This window comes from Prionailurus bengalensis, chromosome B4, assembly GCF_016509475.1.
Source record: "Prionailurus bengalensis isolate Pbe53 chromosome B4, Fcat_Pben_1.1_paternal_pri, whole genome shotgun sequence".
NCBI classification, from domain to species: domain Eukaryota; kingdom Metazoa; phylum Chordata; class Mammalia; order Carnivora; family Felidae; genus Prionailurus; species Prionailurus bengalensis.
This window is the reverse complement of record NC_057358.1, coordinates 140,326,847-140,348,721: the sequence shown is the minus strand read 5'-3', so window position 1 is coordinate 140,348,721 and position 21,875 is coordinate 140,326,847. Positions and strand designations below refer to the sequence as shown.

The window sequence follows — 21,875 nt, the reverse complement described above, 5'->3', positions numbered from 1 at the left end:
AGACTGTCGGGCTCAGACCTGGCACGCCCATCAGTCCTCCTCTGCAGACCCCTGCCCACCCCCCCACCCCCCCCCGCAGCCAGCTTGGAAACCCCTCCCTGTTGCAACAAGAACGAGAAAGCCCTCGGCCGCACCGGTCTCCCTGCCTGAAGACCCATTTCCCCCAACATCTGCCAACATCACTAACTGAGACCCACGCGGCCCTGGAGGAGTCAGTCTGCTGCCGGGCCTCCGTTTCCCCATCTGCGAGGTGATGTGGGCGGACCTCCTCTGTGCCGTCATCTCTGGGTAAACGGGCTCCGAGGCGTCACCTTATACGCAGAAGCGGAAAGGCGTCCAGTGAGCAGAGAGTGGCCCGGGGACCTGTGCACAGGGACCTGCCCAGGAGAGGGCAGCGGGCCGGTGAAGGCAGTCGGCAGGCCAGCCACCCCGGAGCTGCTCTGCCCCCAGCTGGGTCACCAGGGGACGGCTCCATCCCGGGGCTACAGGCAAGGCCGTCACTGGCTCTCCTGTCCCCCCTCAGCAAGCCTCCCCCAGGCCCAGGACCCCGTTGGTGGCTCTCCAGGCACCAACCAGGTACCACGCCAGGCTCAGCCCCAGGGGCCCTGACCGCCCTCTTGAGTGACCCCCTGAGATCAGCCCCAGAAAGCACAGGCAGGACCTCATGAAGGCCCCTTTTGCTTATGTCTGCTAAGTATTCTGGAAAATTCCATGTACCCTGGATCGTCACCCAACACGGGGCCCTCCCTCTGACAACCTCCATCCAGAGCCTCCCAGAGCCCAGCTGAGAACTGCCTCTCAGCCCCCCCCAAGGGAGAGGGTCGGCATGAACAACGAGGAAGCAAAGGAGGGGTGGAAAGATGGGGGGGGCAGTGGGGACATGGCGGCCAATCCGGAGTCCTCCGCCCATGTCAGAGGACAGACGGGCGGGATGGTGATCCCAAGCTGGGTGTGACGTGAGGCCAGTACTTTCCACACGCTCAGCTGTGACCTCCTGCATGCGTGAACACACCTCTCCCTCACCACCACCCCGGGGGACCTGTGCTCACAGCCCCCCGATGGGGGAAACTGAGGCACAGGGTCCTTAAGCCCCCAAGGTCAGTGGCAAAGAGAAGAGCTGAGCATGGCAAGGAGGGTGTTCAGTGACAGATGGGATGAGCCAGTCCCCGGAAGGACGTCAGCACAAGGCCCCATGCAGGGGGCAGCTCAGGAGACCACTTGGACCAAGAGATTTCTGCAGAAGCCGCAGGGAGCCCTCCGGCCCCACCCCTGCGGCCACCTCCCAGGTGTCCAGGCAGATGCTTGTTGGGGGAGGGAGATTCCTGGGCCACCCCCAGCACCACACCCTCACGTCTGCAGGGGCTCAGGGCCACGTGGCTTCAGCAAGCCCCTCGCCGCCTTCGGCCTGACTCCCCCCGCCCCCCACCTGCCACCTCGGGGGACGTTACGTGACACGGAACAGGTCAGACATGCAGGGGGGCTGACTACCGGCCTTACAGACAGACTGGGGTGCCCGCCTCTTCCTTCTGCCCAGCACGGCCCCAGCAGGCTACTTCCAACGGCACTCGGTGTGCCCCCTTTGCCTGGGACTCCACATTGGGGGCACAGTCCTGCCCTCGTCCTCGCTCGCCTGCACCCCTCCAGCGGCCCATGCATCCCATGTTCCCTCCCTAACCAGTAAAAGGACCATCTGTACCGTGAGCTCCCCTCCCATCTGGACCAAGCGTCCTCACAGGTACAATCAAGGCTCTTGATACGCAATCATCCTGGATCTGGGAGGAACCGGAGCCTCCACAAGGAACCCGTTCTGCCCCCACGGTGGTCTAGACCGTGGCCTCCAGAGCCAAGAGACCGGAAGGGTCTGCGGCTCAAAGTGTCCACCCACGGTCCTTCGTGACGGCGGCCCCAGGAAGCCGACGGAGCCACCTGTCCATCCTGACCTCCATCGTGGAGCCCGGCTCCCCCGCTGAGCCAGCCTGGACACCCGAGAGGAAGTGACCAGCATTTTGGAGCCCACCCCCCCAGCCTGCAGAACTCTCCGGAGCTCTCGGCGCCCTTGGTCCCAACAACTCCCAGCACCCGGCGCTCAGTAGGTGCTCAGGAAACGTGCACTACACCCACCCCGAGTCTCTCCACGATGACACCGCACCCGAGTCCCACCTTCCTGTCCAAAAGAAGCCCTTTCTCTCTCTTAACCAGAAAGCCAGCGCCATGGCCACAAATAGAAGGCACCCATAAAAATAAACACACGGCCGTTAAAATGAAAAATGCCCACCCGTGCTGCATAAAGCGTGCCTCACTCTGCGAAACGCTGGATTTATGGGGGAGGCGTGCTCGGAGTTTCCGGGTGGCCCCATCCATCCCACACCTGACCTGGGGGAAGCGGCTTCTGCCCCACCCGGCAGCTCCAAGGTCATCACTTCCGTGGGCCCAGACACCCTGACCGGAAACCAGACAGACGGGGGAGGGCAGTGAGACCCAGCACCCGGGAGAACACGCTTCCCTGAGCCCCCAGCACATGTGGCGTGACTCCCGGCGACGTGACTCCGGTGACACGGCGTGTGCCCCCTCCTCTGTGCGCGGCCTGTCCGTTTCTGGAGCTGCCCTGCCATCACCACAAACATGTGGCTTCAAACAACAGAAATCCACTCTCCCGCAGGCCTGGATGTGGAGGGTCCAAGACCCAGGTGGGGCAGGGCTGTGTCCCCTCTGGAGACTCCCGGGGAGGGTCCTTCCTGCCTCTTTCTGCTCCTGCTGGCCGTGGGCAGCCCTTGTCCCCCAGTCTCTGCCCCCGTCCTCACCCGCCTCCCCCCCACGTCTCTTCTCTTATAAAGACACCTGTCGGGGGACTTAGGGTGGACCCTCGTCTAGGATGATCTCATCTCGAGACCCTTACCTTAATTACATCCGCAGAGACCCTGTCTCCAAAGAAGGCCGCATCCACGGGTCCGGGGCACACGTGGTTTGGGGGGTCCCACTGCCCCGCTGCTGTGCATTCCCCCCAAGTGCACACACTCGGGCCCCCGCTCATCCTCCCTACACACTGGATCCCACTGGATCCACCAGCTCCCCAGCACAGAGCCCTGCTGGCTTACAGCAGGCACTTGATCTGTGCTCCAGGCACGCCTACTGAGGCTGTCACGGGGCTGCGGGTCCTGGGACCGGGTGCGTGCTGCCCTGGTGCCCCCCAGGGTCAGAGGGCTGAACGCAGGCTGTAAGGCCCACAGAGCACAGTCATTTATAACAAGCTCTGGGCTCCGCCTTTGGTGAGCAAACCAGAGGGCCTGCCTGGCTGCTTCTGTAAGCAGAGGAGAAGGAAGGTAAGGAGTTAATAAAACCCGCCTTCTCCAGGCAGAAAAGAGTGTGTTTAAAGATGGAACAGCCTCCTCTAATTACGCACGGGGAAGATACCACAGGGCCGAGGGCGGACATGGTCAGCCGGGGAAAACTGGCCGGGTCCTCGGGCAGCCTCCCAGAGGGCAGCTCACCCAGAGCTGGAGCCTTCTAGAACCACCCTCCCCGCCCAGGTCGGGGGACCTAGAGGCAAGGGGCAGGGCAGAGGGAGCCCCCTCGGCACATCCAACCACGGGATCCCACCGTCGGACCAGGAGACCGAGGCTCAGAACCGGTGGCTGGCGTCCAGGTCTCTGCCCAACCCCTGTGGCCTCCCCTGCACAGCGGGGTCATGTGGGCGGACAGACAGCTTTGAGGCCAATGTCACCCTGCCCGAGACCGCCAGCGGGCGCCCATCCTGCAGGGTCGCTGCCGCACCTCCGTGTGGCTTCCCAGGATGCACATCTGCGTTCCCGCAAGGAAGAAAAAGTGGAGCCCGGTGCTCAGCGTCGAAGGCCCTGGGGCCTTGGCCAGACCCTGCACGTTCTGTCCTTGACTTTCCAACCACACCCTCCTCACGGGGTAGGTGAGGCCATGGGAGGTAACGGGGGAGCCCCGGCAAGACCAGAAACGAGGTCCAGCCTGGGCTGGGGGTGGGCAGCGGGAGGCCCCGCTTCTGAGAACTCCTAGGCGGCATGAGGTCAGGGGCGGGGGGGAGGGTGACACCGTTCCACGGGTGACACGCTGACGTTCGGGACCCAGCAGAGCCCGGTCTGTTTTCTGTGGCGCAAAACAAGAACAAAAGAGGACAGGGCAGAGGGCAGAGGGCAGAGGGCTCGGCTGAGCGGGGGCAGGGGGCACCAGCACCCCCAGCCCAGGAGCAGGTGCCGGTCGGACCCCACACAGGTCATGAGCCGGCAGGCTGAGGGCCTCCAGGGACGCCGCAGGGCGACTGCCTCGGCCCTTCGAGGCCCCGTCCCACCCGTCAGAGTCCCGGGCACTCGGGGACAGCGAGAGCTGGCGGCTGCCACTCTGGGCGCCTGAGGTCCACACCAGCCCCACGGGTGAGAACAGCCACTCCAGCAGGCGGCCTGTCTTTCTACCACAACTCAGGGGCTTCGGGAGGGTTGAGCCCTAAGGGCTGGGGGCCCTGCTGCTTGGAGGGCCTGGGACACGAGGCCACATCGGTCTCATCTCCTGGAACCTGCCTGTCCGCGGCCGTCCAGAGCCTCCTCCCTCCACCGTGTTCCCACCTGCAGAGCGGCCTCCCCCGTTCAGCGAGAATCGGACGGAATGACAAGTGACTCGTGGACGCCACTAGGCAGGGAGGGAAAGGCGAACCGAAGACACGTGCAAGACCACGGCAGCTCCCACATCAGTCCCGCAAGAGGCAGGGCCCCTGGAGCTGCTGGCACAACCCCTCCCAGGCCGGGCACGTGGCACACACACCTGCCGTCCACGTGACGGGTGGCAGTCCACCCAGAGCGAGCCGTGGCTCAACCCCAGGCGGTGGTCTGAGTGTCTGACACGTGACGCATCAGGCTGCAAAGAAGCTTCCGGCGGTCCGGGGCAGAGCTCTGGGACCTCTCCGTGACGGCTGGGAGCGGCGGGGGCACGCGGGGCGGACCTCCGGCTCCAGTCCCTACAAAACTGTTGGGACAAAGGGGTTCCATGCTCTCAGGGCTCACCTGGGAGCTGCCGTGGGCACCTTCGGGGTCGCACAGCTGCACCTGCCACGTGTGCCTCAAAGAGCCCACACAACAGGGAAACGGATTCGCGCACCCTGACTGCCTCCCTGGGTTCATCCAGGCACCTGCCTGCAGGCAGTGTAGACGCGGAAAAGCGATGATCCAGCAAAGCCAGGGTCTCTGGGGAGCTGCCCACCCCCCTCCCCGCCTGGCGCCTGGAGGAAGCGCCTGCTCGCGTGGGGAGCTGGGGGTGTCGACAGCAAGGCCCCCCCCCAACCTCGGCCGACAGCCGGATAACCCTCCTCCCCGCCTGCAGCCGTGGGCCACCCCTGCCAACAGCTTCTGCAGGGGGGCTGTCAGCAGTGTCCCCACGCACTCAGTAACTAAGTAACCACCAGAAAGAGCAGGTGGGTCTGGCCGTCTTGCACCTGACTCACCGGGTCTACGGAGCGATGAGAGCCCCCCGCCGGGAAAGGCAGGCTATCAGCCGAGGCTGGTGAGCGGGCCCCCAGGACTCGGGCCGGGTCCCAGGGTGGGCCTCCGCAGACTGGGCTTTTCTCCCACCCTTTCCCCGTTCCGCTGGTCCTCAGGCTCCCTTCCTTTTGCGGAGCCCCTCCCTGCAGAGGTGGTCCTGGGGTGGGGGCCTGTCCATCCATTTGCGGGGCAGTGGGGGGGGGTGGACACAGACATGTGCTCCCGGCCCTGGGAGGGAGAGGAAGCCTTGCCCTTTCCCACAGGGCTCCCCGGAGCCAGGATCCAGAGTCCTGGGAACGCTGGCGACCACGGCTGAGGCCCCCCTGGCTGACAGCAGGTAGACAGCAATACGGGCCATGAACGTTCATCCAAGAGGAGCCCCGAATCCGCTCCCTGAAAACGTGCCCAAGTAGCTGCTCTGTGCTACCTGTGCAGGTGCTCACAGCGTAGCTCACTTCACACGCGTCACATACTTTCAAGTGCTTTTCGTTCCTGTGTGACTCAGGACACAACGGACGGGCTTCCCTCCGCCCCTGTGCTTGCATGCCATCGCACAGGCGCTCTGCCCCCTAATTAAGAGGCTGCATTTTCAGTCGGGCCCACGATGCATGTGATATACTCCACACGCCTCAGGACGGCATATAGAACCACAGACACACGGGGCCTTTGAATAATTCAACCAGATGTCACTTACTAGTCATTAACATCACCACCAAAGGAGGGGACGCGGCCGCCCCTCCTGCCCCCTCTGCTCCTGGTGTCCCCAGACGGCATGCGGACCACTGAGCGAGGGCTCCGCACGTCCCCGGCGCGGCTCCCCGTGCCATTTTCGGACAGAACGAGGTGGGAGGCTGCTGCCTGCCAGAACCTCAGCTGAGGCCTCGCCGTTCCCAGCGTGGGCACGTGCACGGCCCCCACCCCCACCACAGCGGTGCCCCCAGACACCCCAGGGCTCTTTGGGGGCCCCCAGAGCGCAGACGCCCCCGCCCAAGGCCGCAGCGAGCCGTGTCACGTCGGAAAAGTCCCCTCTGATTCCAGTCCTGAGGATGGGATCTCGGCGCTGAGATTCCCATTGAGGCTGGTGTGGGTTTCATTTATCAGATTCTTCATCACATGAGAAACGATAGTAAATGATGATAAAGGAGCTGGTTATTTTTAACGTCCTCCACTCCCACCCCTCCCGAAGCCACTCACACGTCCCCAGCCCCCGACGCATCTGCTGGAGGGTTGGGGAGGCGCCATGCGGGGACCAGGTGGAGGTCACTGGCACAGCGGCCGAGGGCGGCCAGGCGCGGGGCTGTGGCCCTCTCTCTGTGAACGAGGCTTGCCTCTGCAGCCGCGACTCTGACGATGGAGCTGGGCACCGTCCCCCGGCCCAGAACCGCCAGGAACAGCTTCCCCGCCGAGCCCGCACCAACCCACGGCGGGCCTCCCGCCAGCCCCTGCCGGCTCACGCCTCGGGGACACGCATGCGTGCCACATAACTGGGAGAGGCTGTCGGGCTGTTTTCGAGCCAACGAGCATTTCCGACGGAATCCTCGCTCAGGAAGGGTGCCGTGTCAGTCCCCGATCCTCTCCCTGTCCCTTGTTCGGAACAAGCTGGTGGCTGCAAGGAAGCTGGTGACGCTCGGTGCCAGCTGCGAATCTCGTGACCACGACAGCAATTAGCGACTACGGAAGGCCGCCAACTAACGGAAGGCCGTTAAGGGGCCCGATGGGGTCACACGTGCCCCTTCCCAGCCTCGGGCTCACAGAATTACTCTTCCCTCTCAGAACAACGAGCTGACTCGGGACGTGAACGCTGGATCGTATCCACTCTATCACACAGCCTGGCCCGGGGCAGCGGCTGAGGCCTCGCGGGCCACAGCGACGGCACTCGGGAGCCCCGGGACCGAGGCCGGCACACGGCGAGGGCGGCCGGCCCGGTGCCGACCTCCCCACCCCGCCGCGAGCGCTCGGGAGCAGCTGTAAGAGAGGCTGTTGACACGACACACGCCCGTCTCACACACTCGTCTGCCACCGAAAGGGTTTACAGAGAGAGACTTAAATCCCCAGACCACGTTCCAGAAACAAATCCCAGCTTCGCCGTTCCACGCAGACTTCCTGGCCTGCTCCTGCCCCCTCCGGGTCCCAGAGCCCCCAACACCTCGCCCCACAAGCGGCCTGGCTCGGCCGGGCATCAGCTCTCACGTCTCCCCGCTCCTTTTTAGTGTTTCTGTCGCTCTTCCTGTTACATTAGGCATCGACACAAAAGCCGTTAATCTGCGGGCAGTGCTGTAATCTGTCAAGTGAATAAAAGACGGGAGGAAAATATATTAAAGTCCCTTGAAGAGGAAGGTGGGAAACACTGTTACGATTCTAGCCGTTCCCGTAACCCCGTTCCGAGGCCCGACGTAACCAAGGACGTAGAGGAAGGGGTTCCCTCTGCCCCTGCCCCAGCACCCCGTCACCTGGGCACCTGCCTCCTGAGTAAGCAGCTGGGTTTTAAATCTGGTTCCCGAGACCCCCAAACACACATTTGCACGCTGCATTCAGAAGCAACAGACAGGCCCCTCTTGTGTCCCAGGGGGTCGGGGTGGCCCCAGGAGTGAGCCGAGAAGGTGCCGCCCAGGCCCCGGGGCGTCCCCACTTCCCACACCGGGGCCACGTCCGGGGCTCCCTCTTCGGCCCTCGGCCGGCCGAGCCAGGCGGGACCCACCCAGGGGCGAGGATCGTCCCGACAAAGGCCGGACCAGCCACGGCTGCAGTTGGGGAACCACAATGTGCGCGCGTCTCCGGTCACAGCCCGATTCATCTTCCCAAACGCTGGGAGGCCGGCTGGCCAGAGGGGGACCAGTCAGCCACAGGGTGGCCCGCAGCTCCACACAAAAGGTGAAGTGTGGACAAACGGCTCCCTGGGCCCCCCATTCTTCATCCCTGAAAAGCCAGAGTCACGGAAATGGCTACTTAATCAGCCCTTTCCCACTCATCTGCAGACAACAAGTCACAACTGCCAGCCAGCCCGCCTCGCCGCCCCCCTCCCGCGGGCCAGCACGCTACTGGAGGCAAGAAAACCGGCTCCCACGGCCTGAGGACCAAGAAGAGCCCCAGGCCTCCCCTGTGACGAAGGGGACAGCCCCTTGCAGCCAGAGCCTCCGTGTCACCGCACGCTGACGGACCTCCGGCGCCTGGACGGCTGGACGGGCAAACACCGGGACTCCCGTCTGTCTGAGGGACATGCGCCTTCTGACCACATGCCTGCTCCACGGCCCCGCAGCCTGGCCTCCTCGTCCTCCACGGCCTGCCATCACATGACACACACGTGTGTGTATCTGTCTGCTTAGGGTGAATGCCGAGATTTCCTGTGAAGGGCTCTCCACGACCACCCACAAAAACACTTCACTCCGTGAACCCCTTTCTTCCCTTAAACCCTGCCCTGCCCTGCAACCCGGCATCCTCCAACCCAGGGGACAGAAGCTCTTTCCTCCCAGCCAGAAGAAACTGTCCTTGAGACCCACGCCTCAGGAGCATGGTGCTGTCCCCTGAAGACACCAGGACCGCTCAGTCCCCGTGGGGAGAGCGGAAGGGACCCGTTCAGTCCCACGCAATCGGAGTGGCCAGTGGCCTGACCCTCTTTCTAAATCATTGCTTTAATATCAGGGAAAGGGCTCTTCGTCCCGGGAACTTCCCATGTAGATGGGCACTTTCGACCTTGGAGAGAGACGGTAAAACTTTAACGCGCGATCCCTTTCCAAGACGAACCCCCCCCCCCGCGCCGACGGGAAAGACCAGGGAGAAGGGTAAAGAACTAAAGGCCCAACAAGGCCCAGCTGCCCAGGGTCCCTCTGGCCACTTGGGGGGGGGGGGTCCTCTGGTCCCCTGGTAGCAGACATGGCTGAGAACAGCCCTCTGGGGACGTGCCAGCCCCGTGGGACCACCAACCCAAGGCAAGACCGCCCACTCCAAAGGCAGGTGGCGTGGCCGGGAGCTGGCCTCCAACTTCACCCGCAGGGCAGGGCAGGCCAACAGCAAGCCCCTGGGACAGTCAGCTCCCCCTTCAGGTCCTGGACCCAAATTCCACGGAGGGAAACGGCCACCAGGCCGATGGAGGAGGTCACCCAGCCTGGGGCTGGCCTCCCACACCTACCTGCTTCCCTGGGAAGCCAGCAGCAGCTCATTAATTAGGCAGGGAAGCAGCTGAATGTTGCAAATCCTTCCTTTGTAGGAACCCAAACCCAGGGCTAATGAGGACGGGCTAGCATTCCCCAGCCACTCCAGCTCCCTCCAGTGCTCAGCGCTCCCTGCTGGCCAGGGGGGGCGGGCCGGTGGCCCTGGTAGCAAGGTGCCTGAGGGCAAGGGCGGCTGACAGCCCCAGGCAGTGGGTACAACTGAAGGCCTGGCGTGCCCTGGGTCTACCAGGACCAAGCTCCAGGAGAGCCCTGCTCGGGGCCAGGAAGTTTCCAGGAGTGCCCACCTGACCATATCGGAACCGAGGTCCCAGAATACCCTCCAGCCTCGAGGGTCCGACCGTCCAGGCATCCGCCTGAACCAAGTCCCAAGAACGGGATCCAGGGGCCCCCGCTCCAGCAGGCACCCGAGGGCAGCACCCCACCCCCCCAACCCCCGCACTTTGGCGACCAAGTCCCGGCTCCCCGAGCCCACGGGTCCCCGATTCGGCTGGGAAGGTGGCGTGGGGAGCGGCATGCTGCGCGCAGGCCTCACCCTGGCTCCTGCCGGTCCCCCAGCCCCGCGCGCGCGCGCCCCGGCCCCGCCACCGTGGAGCGCGGGTGCCATCTACCGAGGGCCCGCGGAGAGCGGGCGGGCGCCGCTGCCAACGGGGCCGAGTGGGGCAGGGGACCGGCACGGCAGCCTCGGCGAGAGCTGGGGCCCCGAGCGGCGCGAGGGCACAGAGGCCGCGGCGCCCTCCCCGCGCCGCCGGTGAGCCCCGAAGCGCCGGGCGCGGGAAGGTCCGCGCCGCCGCTCCGGCCCGCAGTGGCGCCGGCGGAACGTGCTGGAAGCCCGGGCGGCCGCGGGGACAGCGCCCGGGGGCCGGTCCGCGCCGGGGACAATTACCTTCTTTGAGGAACTGAGCGTGAATCACCAGGACGAGGAAACAGCAGAGCGCGGCCCCTGCGAGTGCCCAGAGCGCCTTCAGGAGCTGCATCGCGGAGTGCCCACTCGGCCGACGCCCCCGAAGTCGCGCAGCGAAGGTCCAGGCGCCGCATCAGCGCCCCACCGGGTGCAGCCGCCGCGGCCGCCCGCTCGCGCCCCCCATCCGCCGCCACCGCCGCGGCCGCCGCGACTGGAGGCGCCACTCCGGGCGGCGATGCGCGTCTTTCGGGCAGGGGGAGGGGAGGGGCGGGGGGCGCCGGGGAGGGGCGGCGGGGCGGGGAGGTTAGCAGAAAGTCTCCGGCCGCGGCGGCCGCCGCTCCGGCCACTCGGCCACCATCGCGGGCTGCGGGGCGCCGGGGGCCCGGGCGCGGGGGGGCGGCCGCCGCGGCCCCATGAATCAGCCCCGCCGCCGCCCCCGGAGCCGCGCCGCCCGCAGGGCCCGGACGGCGGGCCGCGGATTGCGCAACGGCCGGCGGAGCGGGGGGGTGCTGCGCGCCCCGGCCCCTCCGCCGCTGCTCGGCGTCGCCTTCTTCGTCCCCTCCTCCTCTTCCTCTTCTTCCTCCTCCTTCTCGCCTCCTCCTCCTCCTCCTCCGCCGCCGCCTCCGCCGCCGCCGCCGCGCCGCGCCGCGCTCGCTCCGGCCGGGGCTCAGGGGGCCGCGCCGCCGCCGCCGCCGCCGCGGAGAGCCGGGCTCGGGGCCGGGACTGCGCGCAGGGCGCGGGGCTGCCGCACCATCGCCGCCGCCGGGGCCCGGCCGGGCCCGCCGAGATCCAACTTGCGCGGCCCGGGGCTGGCGGGCCGGTCGCCCCCCCTTCCGCCCCGGACGGGGCCGGCCTCCGCGCTCCCCGGAGCCCGCGCCTCCGCCGCTGCCGTGGGACGAGGCCCGGGCCGGCGCTTCCGCGGGCCGCTCGCGCTGGCCGGCGCTGCCGGGGCCGGCGGAGGGGCCGGTGGCGGCGGCCGCCGCGCCGACAGGTGGGGCCGGCGACGCTGCGCGCCTCGCCGCCCGCGGGAAACCGCTGCCCCGGCCCGGCGGCGCGCGCCCGCTCGCTCGCTCGCTCGTTCGGCCCCTTCTGGGGAGGCGGCCCGCGCGGCGATCGGACTCCGGCCCGCGCCCGCCGCCGTCTGCGCTCCGCCCGGTCCGCGGAGCCGCCGATGCGCACTGGGCCGCGCAGGGGACCCGGGGGACCCCCCGCCGCCCTGCAGCGCCCCCGCCTGGCGCGCCGGCGGGTCAGGCGGGGCCTGTCCAGCCGAAAACCGCGGGTCGGGCTCCACCTAGGTGCGCAGGGGCCTCACTGCAGAGCCTCCGCGGCGGCTGCGGGAGCGGGGCGGGCGGCCTCCGGCGGGCTAGCCCAGCCCCCTCGCACCCCCGCGGCCGGCGGGGGGAAGGGGGGAGCGGGGAGGACCCTGGCCCAGGCCTCACTGCGGTCCAGGCCCGACCTGCTGTGGGTTCTGAAAAAGGGCCCCTCTGCCCGGAAACACATGCGCCCGCGCCCGCGCGCGCGCGCGCGCGCGCGCGCGCACACACACACACACACTCACTCTCTCTCTCTCTCTCTCTCTCTCTCTCTCTCTCTCTGGGTCTGGTGTGTGAAATCCTCCAGGCCAGCTGCTAGGCGCCCGAGCACGTGGGAGCACAGTAGATGCCCAGGGAAGGCTCCAGAGGAAACAGCGGGCACCCTCCTGCCCACCTCTATCCCGCCCCTAGCAAGGGCGGGTGTTTCTTCCTGGCGGATTTCCTCACCTTCCTAGGGCCCTGGCCCAGGAGCATCTGTGGTCAGATCGCCCCCAAGCACAGCGACCAGGGTGGTAGGCCTTGAGGCACTTGTGCACCAACTGAATTCAAATGCCCAGCAAAGAGCTCTGCAAGTGGGTTGGGGCAGGGACCTATGCTTGGCCCTGCGCTTCCTGTGTGAGGCCCTGTGTGTGTGTGTGGGGGGGGGGGGGTCACAGACCATCCTGGGGCAGAGGGTCCTTGTGAGTGCAAGGTAGGCCCGGAGACGTGGTGCCGGGGTCACAAGAAGGCTGTTTCCTTCCTGCCCAGGCATCTCGGTATGGCCAAGGGAAAGAGGCCAGATCTGGAGAGGGCTCCTAGAGGTCAGATAGTTCTAACCTCTCAGTGTACATTTGGGGAAACTGAGGTCTGCAGAGGCATTGGACACCGGCACCAAATCCAACAATAAAAAAACCGGCCAAGACTAGCGCCCGACTTGCTACCGTCTGCCTCTCACGATTCTGCTGTGCCAGCCCCTGATCAGAAGGTGGGGGGGGATGACAGGCAAGCCCACACCTCTGGGTGAGTCACCTCCCTGGGAAGTCGGCAGAGACTAGGACGCCAGTCCAAGCCCTCACCTGGAGAAGTGGCCTGGATCTCACTCCAGCCGGGGACTCAGGAGCTCAGAGAGGGTTGGTGTTCTGCAGCCCCTCCTCAGAGCCCCGTTTCCTGCCCTGCTCCTCTGCCTTCGCCCCCAAGACACTTTCCAGTGATGCCCTCACCTGAAGCGATCGCTCAGGGAACCGCCCTGCCCAGCATGCAGAGCCTGACCTCCACCAAGGTCATTGCCTTCCTTCCTCACGTGGAGCTGAGCCGTCCCCTTCAGAAGCCTTGAGGGTCACCAGGGCACTGACTTCACCTGCACACCCAAGACCCCAAAGGGACCTCAGTCAAGAAACAGAGCCCACCTCTGACAGCCACCTGTTCCCAAGCAGGTGGATAGTATTTGAAATTTGGAAAAATATCCTAAATTCACCCGGGAACTTTTAAAACTAACCATTTGGAGGATCCATCTGTAAAGAGAATTCAAGAAAACAAAGTTCATAAAATGAAGTGTGTGTGGGCATTATTTTTCAACAGGTGGAACCGAGGGACCTGTGTGTCATGCCACAGGGACCGGAGCCTCCTCCTTCTCGGGGCGCCGAGAACTTCCGCCGGCAAATCTGTGCGGCGTTGCTTGTGACCTTAGAGAAGGTAACGGGAACATCGGGGGACACCCAAGGCCGGCGCCCACGAGAGCCGGTTAGCAGTGCACATCACGGAGGCCCACGGTGCCACCGGGAAGTCTGTTTAAGAGCAGGACACGAGCACAAATGCAGACCTCTGGAGGAGACATCCAGTTCTGATCAGAGAGACGTTTTCAAAAGTGACAGAACAGCAACGGTGCTGGACAAGAATGGGGACAATCTGCCAGAAAGGATGGGAGATTGTGGGGCCCGTTGCCGCGGAAAAGAAAAGGGGCTGCAGCCGGACCCATCGGAAAGACGCCCAGGTCCCCCCGACCCCCCGCCAGCACCTGTGATGCCAAGGGACGGAGCAGCGCATCCAGGGGGCACAGGCATGTGCTCACAAAGTGGACGGTTGGGGGACAGGGTTGTATTTCCAAAGTGCCGGGTTAGTCTGCACCCCCACCCTGCCCACATGACACACAGCTGACGTCAGACTTTAGTTCAGGCCAGAGCCGGGAGAACGCTGTCCAAAGAGAGGGGCGTCCAGCCCGGGGAGGGTCCCCAGAGTGCTGGAGGCATTGGACCCTGGATGGAGAAAGTATGCACGTTGTTTAATGTGTCCTTAATTTACAATTGGCATCAACCTTCCGTCGGGCATGTAGGCAGTCAACACGATATTTGGGTGTAACTCACGGAAATCACAGGAATCCTGGTACCATTTTACAGCTCTTGGGAATATTGCAAAGTGGTGTTTATGTTCACCCTGATTTCTAACTAGAGCTGTCCCACGGCCAGACATTTTTACATAATGTTTTAATAAAGAAGTAAACATATTACTGTATCAAAAGAGACTCTCCAACATTTGATAAAACGGATTTCGATATAATTGGTTTTCTTAGTAACTTTCCATATTTCTATGCTATTCTGAGAAGGGTCCCATAGGCTTTGCCAGATCGCACAAGCGAGACTAGGAAACACCCCCCCACCCCCACCCCGGAATGTCCTGGTCAACCAAGAAGCCTGCTGGGCTACCCAGCCAGACCTGCGCTAATCAGTCACAGTGCACCCCTCAACCTTTATTCCTGTCCAGAGAGGACCTGGCAGGCAGGGCCACGGGGCAGCTATGGAAAGGCGGTGGTGTGAACTGGGAGGAAGACTCGGGATATTGATATTCTACACTTGACAATGAGGTGGCAAGGATCAGAGATGCTTCAGGGAAAAGTGAAATAATAAAAATCATTCTGAGTAGCATCATTCAGGCCACCGTGAGGAAACAGAAAGACAAGAAAGAAGTCTTGGAAACGAACGTGCTAACCAACGTGAAGCTCGATGGCATGGACATGCCTGAACACCAGGATGTGGAATATACTGCCTAGGGACGTGTCCCAGAATAGGGAGCAAGTGGAAAAAGCCTTGAGAAGGGAGGTGAAAGTTGAAACATGCAAGGTATATCCTGGGTGCCAAACTTCCATTCACTAGAAATTCTAAAAGAGGGAAAAAAGGCGACCGAGAAGAGGAAACAGTCAAATAAATGAGCAACATCTTCAGATAGCACGGGCCTACCATATTCTGAGTAGATCCGATGGGCAGGCCCGGACCCAAGAAACGCAAGAAACTCTCAAAATTTGGCAGAATAAAAAGAACACGACCAACAAATAATGACTGTTCGTTAACAACACTGCCTTCTAGAAGCTACTGGAGCAGGCAGGGTCTTTAAGTTCTGATGGGAAAAGATATGGCATCTAGAATTTTATACCCAGCCAAGCTGTCGACAAAGCAAACCATTTAAGGCTGTTTGGAAGTTCCGTTTTCCTATCACAGACCCCGAGCAAAAAGCTGGCCTGGGAGGACAGCCCAGCTGCCAAAGCGATCAAGAAATGAGCTGTGCGGATACAGGACGAAGGAAAACATAGCCTCTCGACTCTTCCGAAGTACGACAGATTGTCAAGAATGCGCACACAAATACACTAGACCCTCATATTCAGAAGAGCCTCCTTCAACGGGTAAAAATCTTTACCACATTCTTCTTCTTCCAAAGTGCTAGTCACAAATATGAAACCTGCATAAACATTTGTGCAGTAATACTGCCATATTTTCATTTTCAAGTTTTAAAATCAAGATGTAGAGAAAGCTTGGAGAAGTATTTATAGTAGAAAGATAAATAGAAATTTTTACATCTTGTTTTTTTAAATTATATGAAAACAGTGAGGTGGGGAGTTGAAGCACAGAGTGGGCTTGGCGCCTTCTTCCCCACCGGGAACGCGGCGAAGCAGGTGCCCGCCAGCGGCGACCAGTCACGACATGTCAGGACACACCTAAACTCAGAAGGTTAGGTCAGGTTAAGTCAGGACAAGTTATAGTGGGAGGGCCAGAACGGGGAAAGAGAACTCTATTAACAATTCTGTTCCTGGGGCAAAGGGCAGGGTGTGGGGCAGAGGGAGGCAGAATCCTGCCTTGCATTTTGAACCTGGATTTGTTACTTGAAAATTTGTCTTTTCCACATGCACGTCATTCGATGCCCTATCATTTGAGGAAACCTAGTATCGCAAAGACAGCGTGAACTGTGTTCTATCCACGTAACGTGACTGTCCGCGTCCGTCAAAGAGAATGAGACAATGGCGTATATATCCGTGGACATGCGTGTGCACATGTTGCTAACTTGGTGTGAACGCACACGCTTTCGAACAACCAAAGGCTGTGAGAGCAGATGGGGCACGGCGCAGGCCTTGGTTAACGGGGAGAAGTCATCTCAGTGGGGGAGAGTCAGGGTGGCCTCCTCGGGAGGGGAAGCCAGGGGCACCTGCAGGACAGGGGAGCTCGCCGGCAGGCCGGGAAGCAGGCGGCTCGAGTCTAGGACTTGAGGATGTAGAGGATCGATGTTCAGGCCAGCGTGTGCCGACCCGGAAGGCCACGGTCTCCGGGAGGCCTCGGGCACGTGCGGAGCGGAGCTGGGGACCGGGACACTGGGGCGAGTACAGCATAGCCTTCAGGGCCCAGATGCCCCAGGCAGGCCCAGAGCGAGGTAGCTCCCTCTCCTCCCGCGTCCACGATGGGGCGAGTAAGGAGGGCGGTGTTGTGTGTGCTCGGGGACCCCTGGAGGGGAGCCACCTGGAGGCCTCGCCCTCAGCCAGGACCAAAGCAAGGGCCCACGGGGACTCTACCAGAAGTGACCACGGCTGCTTCCACGTGCATGTGGGTGGCATCTGTGTGCAACTTTGTGGGACCCAGCCCCCACATCAACAACCCGGCAGGGCCCGAGCCTGGGAAACAGAGCAGAGTCCCCACGGGGTCCCCAGACGTACCCCCAGGACGGGAGAACGTGTCTCCCGAGGCGGAGCCGTCCTGCCCACACAGACACCCTGAAGCCTTGACCGCTCCCCTACTCCCAGTGTCCTCCGGGGGCCCCATCCAAGGACAGACAGGCCACAGCAGAGGCCGCAAAAGAGAAAGCCTCCTGGACCGAACTGTGACGTCAAAATCACGCGGTCCCCTGTATTAATGCGGAGCACGCTCGCGAGGCGAGGGGAGAGAACGGGTTAGCACGGAGGGGACGGGCGGGGAGGAAGGCCGGTCCCCGGGAATGCCGGCCTCAGCCCTTCTTCCCTTGCCGCACTGGCGGGGCCACGACTAGGCTCACAAAGACGACACGCTTGGGACAAGCGGCCACGGGTGAGACCCACATCTCTGGCCGAGAAAGGAGCCACAGCGAGGAGAGCAGGTGTTGGGACACTGTCGAGAAAGCAGGGAGGCCACCCCGGTGTGGTGGAGGAGACGTTACAAGCGGTCAGACCCGGGCAGTGATTTAAGGCCGGTTCCGGCGAGATCCGGAGAAGGCCTGGATAAGGGCGTTGCTGGGGCCGGCAGCGGGGGTGGGGTTGGGTCTGCAACACCCAGGATGGAGGGGGTGGGCGGCCGGGGCATGGGGCATGGGGCATGGGTCTGGGGTGGAGAGAGAAGGTCTGGGTGCGCGGAAAGGCAGCAAATGCCCAGAGTGGGGCAGGCTGCACCCATGGGCACCTCCAAGGGGCCCCGTGGCCGAGTGCCGGGCTGGTGCCTGGACACCCAGCGGGCTGGGGAAGAGGCATCCGGCCGGCAGGTGCGCCTGGAGCCCCCGGGTCACAGATGCTCAGCATCTGCAAGCAGCGTGCTTGTGGGGCTTCTGTGCAGCGGCCCCCGCGGGCAGGGGGTACACGTGACGGGTGACGGGGCCCGTGCATGACACACGCACCACGCACGTCAGCGCACACAGCACACGTGATGGGGCACGCGGAACACGCAATCAGTGGCACGTGGGACAGGGACACACACACCAGGGCGGGGCCGGACTCAAACCGGACTCTGTCTGATTTCAAGGTTCGATTCTTCGTAAAGGGCAAAACCCTTGGCAGGGCTGACTCTGAGCCAGCGTCAGTCCTTTCTACCCTCGGGTGAATGAGTTCCAGATCCTTTCTCTAGAGCGGAAGAAACCAAGCGAGCAGAACCTGTGGGGGGAGGGCGCAGAGAGAGAGAGGTAGCAGGGAAAGGGCACCAGCTGAGGGAGGGCGAACGGGGAGACTGAGGCTCCCGGCTGGGGGAGGGGTGAGAGAGCACGTCCGCGTCTCCGGCCCATCGGTGGGTTGTGCTTCAGGACAGCAGAGCCCGGGCAGGCCCCGAGGGCCCAGCCACACCCGTGAGCACAGACCTCTTGTGGGCCTGGAGTTTTTGTCCTTACCGTCACCTCTCCCCGTGGCCTCGCTGCACCCCCAGAACATAGAGGCGATGATCTCAGCAAAACCCACCTGCTCGTTGGGCCACCGGCTGGGACCGAACCCCCTCCACCCGGCACTCGCAGCCGCCCGTGATGGGCCCTCGCCCCTCACCAGCTCCGTCTCCCTGCCCTGGGGCACAACGGGCCCCTCAGTGCACATGGACCCCTGCCGACATCCCAAGGCCAGCATCCAGCCAGACTCCGCCAGGAATCCCGTGCTAAACCCTCACCCTACGTGACCCACTCTGCAGGGCCACGCTGTGCCGTGGCCTCCCCTCCCTGTCCGCCCATGGCGGCCCTGGCCTGGGGCTCCGAGCCAGCAAGTCTGTGTCTCTGTCCTGTGCACCGAGGGCCTCCCCAGCCAAAACGGAGGAGGAGGAGGGAGGAGGTGGGGGAGGAGGGGGAGGGGGTGGGCGCTCCACTGGGGAGCAGACGGGCCCCCCCACCCAGGTCGATCTCCCAGGACGCTCAGCCAGCTGCCTGCACGGCTCTCCCCTCCCCGCCCTGGCCACCGTCACCTTGCTCCCCTTTTGGAAATTCTTATCTCTGCTCCGCACACATCAACCCACATTATAGCTGTGCTTACGTCCCATTTGCCCCAAGTGCGGAACGTCTTCTGAAAGCATCTCCCAGTGAGCCTAGAGGGACACCATGGACGTGCCCGGTGCCCCCGTTCCTCTGACAGATGTGCACCTGCTGGGACTCAGGGGCACTCGGGAGGGGGAGGCACGCGCTCCTGCCCGGGCGCCCGCGCCCCACCCGGCGGGCACGTGCCGTGATCGGGGCCAGCGTGGGCTCCTGAGAGCTGAGCATGCGGCTGGGTGGGCGGCCGGACAGGGGTCTCGTGTGGACGGAGGGAGGGCTTGCGGAGGAGAGGACCTGAGAACGCCAAGGCCTCCATCTGAGGGACAAGATGCCGGATTCTGCTCAAAGCGGGCCCTGCAAGCGAGGTCGAGCCGAGCAGTGCTGGACACGGGGAAAGATCCGGGGCCCCAGCCTCGCGAATACTTCTTTAAATGTTGCCGGATGGAGAATCCCGTGCCTCGGAAGCTGGAACGGGAAGTTTCCCCAGGCCCCTGCTCTCCTTACCACCCCGAGTGTGGGATCTGGGGACATCGGGGTCCCCACTATACTGTGCACGGGGAGAGCCACTGTCGGTCCCCCACGGCCAGCATCCCGGGAGAGCCACCCAGCCATGAGGTCTCCGGGCCCACGACCCGCCCGGCGCTTGGCGGTGTGAGTGGGTTCTCACGTGTCCCCCGGGGCCCACCCTGCGCCTGAAGCTGGCGCCCTCGCGGGAGCTCCGGATGGGCTCCCGGGAAGCTCCGGCTGGCAGGATCCGGTTCCTGCCCCAAGCCCACCCCGCCGCCCCAGGGCCACCCCCACTGTCCATCCCGTCACGGCCACTGGGGGTGACAGAGTGGCCAAGGGAAGAGAGTGTCTGTCTCCTGAGTTTCTGTTCTCTGCCTCCAGGTCCCTTCACAGCTGTGAATACAAGCTCTCGGAGCCTCGGTTTCCCCAGCTGGTCTCCTCCACAGGGCTGCCCAGTGGAGTCACTGAGGCTGGGAGCTGTGAGGGGGCATGTGTCCCCAGGCTCCTGTTCTGACCCAGATGGTGATGACGGCTATTACAGGCGTCAACCAGCCCCAGAACATTCCCTCCCAGACTAGTGACCTCCCCTCCTCCCCACAAGGCCACAAGCTGCTCCTACAAAGCTTGGTGACCTGTGCCCACCCCTCTCGCCGCGGCCCAGGCTGGGACCTTCCCAGGTCCCCGGGGGATGGAGGAACTGACCACACAAACAACGGACAGTGGCCAGACTGCACGTGACAGTGGACTCTGACCCCCCAGCTCTGCGCAGCCACCGGGAAGCCCGGCCTCCACCCCCGCAGCCAGCAGGCTGATCAGCTGGCCCAGTTTTGCCCCCGCTCAGGACCCACAAGAGAGTCAAACTTGTCCCACCGGCCGCAGGACGCAGCGGAGCCACGGGGCCACCCCGCCCCCACCGGCCACCCGGCCTCTGCTTGGCCTCCTGCAGTCGGGGACTTGGTGGCCACCAGCCTCCCCTCACGGCTGTCCCCTCGGGGCCCCAACGCACCACATGCACATGCGTCCTGGTCTCGGGGCTGCTCTGGGGCTGCCAGACTAAGGCACTTGCTGGGAGGTGCCCCTTTCGTAGAGACAACGGCAGGGGCCTACCTGGTACTGAGCCCACAGCGTGGTCCGAGGCAGGAAGGACAGAGTTCCAAGTGGTCCTGGCGGGGGGTGGGCCGGCCTGGGGTGCTGGGAGCAGTAAGGCAGTTGGGAGGCCCCGGGCATCTCTCCCGCGGGGCCCTCGGCCCTGTGCCGCTCGGCCCCCTCCGCTGACCATTCTCCCCTGTCAGTCCAAGACTCAGGCCTTCGAGGTCCTGACAGGCCTCGGGGGCCGGCCGGGGTCCAGGCCCTCCCTCCTCAGATGAGACGCCAACCTTGGGCAGGGGGAGACGTGGCTGGTCCCTCTGAGTCACAGACCACCCCCCACCCGCCCGTCCAGGAGCCTCCGGGTACCCGCTGATCCACTTTCTAGAAGGGGCCGGGGGAGCAAGTCTCCAGAGCAGTCTTGATAGCAGGGGGGTGACCACTGACATTCCACTCTCCTGTGGGCCAGGAGCTGGCCGGGTCCACGCCGTGGACCTAAACCCTGAGAGAAAGAGACAGAGGCACGGAGCCCCCGAACCTGTGTCAGGGCAGGAGCCCCAGGGGTCATTCGCCGGAGGCTGCCCAGCAGCTCCCACCAGGCCCTGTGGCGGCGGGTCAGAAATGACTTTGGTCACCTGCTGCCTTTTCCAGAGCGTTGGGGGCCCTGGACCTGACCCTGAGCAGGGGATCTGGGAACCAGGAACACTCACCTCTAAATGAGGCTGAAGCCCGAGTCAGAATGTCAGAAACAGCTATTGCATTGTAGGAAATGTGTGGGGTCACTGTTTGTGAGGCGGTTTATTACCGCCTGCCGGTATCTGGAACTTTCTAACGGGGATGCTGGGTCCTAGCGGCAATCATCACCTCGATAACAGCACGCGTCAATCACGTAGCCACCGGAGAACCAGCGGGTTATTGCGGGCGCGAATAGCAAAGTGGACGCTAAATGTTTTCTAGGCCGTCAAGCGCCCGGCCTGGGAGGGCTTTGCAGGAGACGCGAGGCACCCCAAGTCTGCACGCAAGGTCACCCAGGTGGCCTTCCAGATGAAACCAGCCAGAAGAGGCATTCTCTGTCATTGCCAACACGCGTGGGCCACGCCACGGCCCAGGGCAGGGGTCCGTCACGGCGGAGGGGCAGAAGGCAGGGACAGCAAGGCTTTGCAGAGGCCACGGCCAGGCGGGGCTGGATGGCGGGGGCCGGGTCATTCCCAGGCGGGGTGTCTGCCTCAGGATGGCAGCCTCAGGGCCTGAATCAGAGGCCCCACGCCCGTGGAACCCCCCCACCCCAGCAGCCCTCGTCCGCACAGAAGATTCAAGAAGCAGGAACGTGAGGGCCCGCTGTCCTCCTCCATAGGCCACGAGAACAGACGCAGCACAGGAGGCTTCAACAACACCGTTTCCCCAGTTCTGGAGGCTGGATGCGCGG

The 21,875-nt window shown here is 63.8% G+C and overlaps 1 protein-coding gene across 2 annotated transcripts in view; it reads right to left on the bottom strand.

Moving 5' to 3' along the window:
• TAFA5 (TAFA chemokine like family member 5) overlaps positions 1 to 21,875 on the bottom strand; it is a 191,963-nt gene that overhangs the window by 110,277 nt on the left and 59,811 nt on the right. The window contains exon 1 of one of the 2 annotated variants that reach the window (XM_043562982.1): positions 10,548 to 10,916. The exons of the other annotated variant lie outside the window; for it this stretch is intronic. Coding sequence (XP_043418917.1) covers positions 10,548 to 10,638 — 91 coding nt within the window. The 5' untranslated portion in view covers positions 10,639 to 10,916. Of the gene's footprint in view, positions 1 to 10,547; positions 10,917 to 21,875 lie in introns of those variants that run through there. 2 annotated transcript variants of the gene reach the window in all.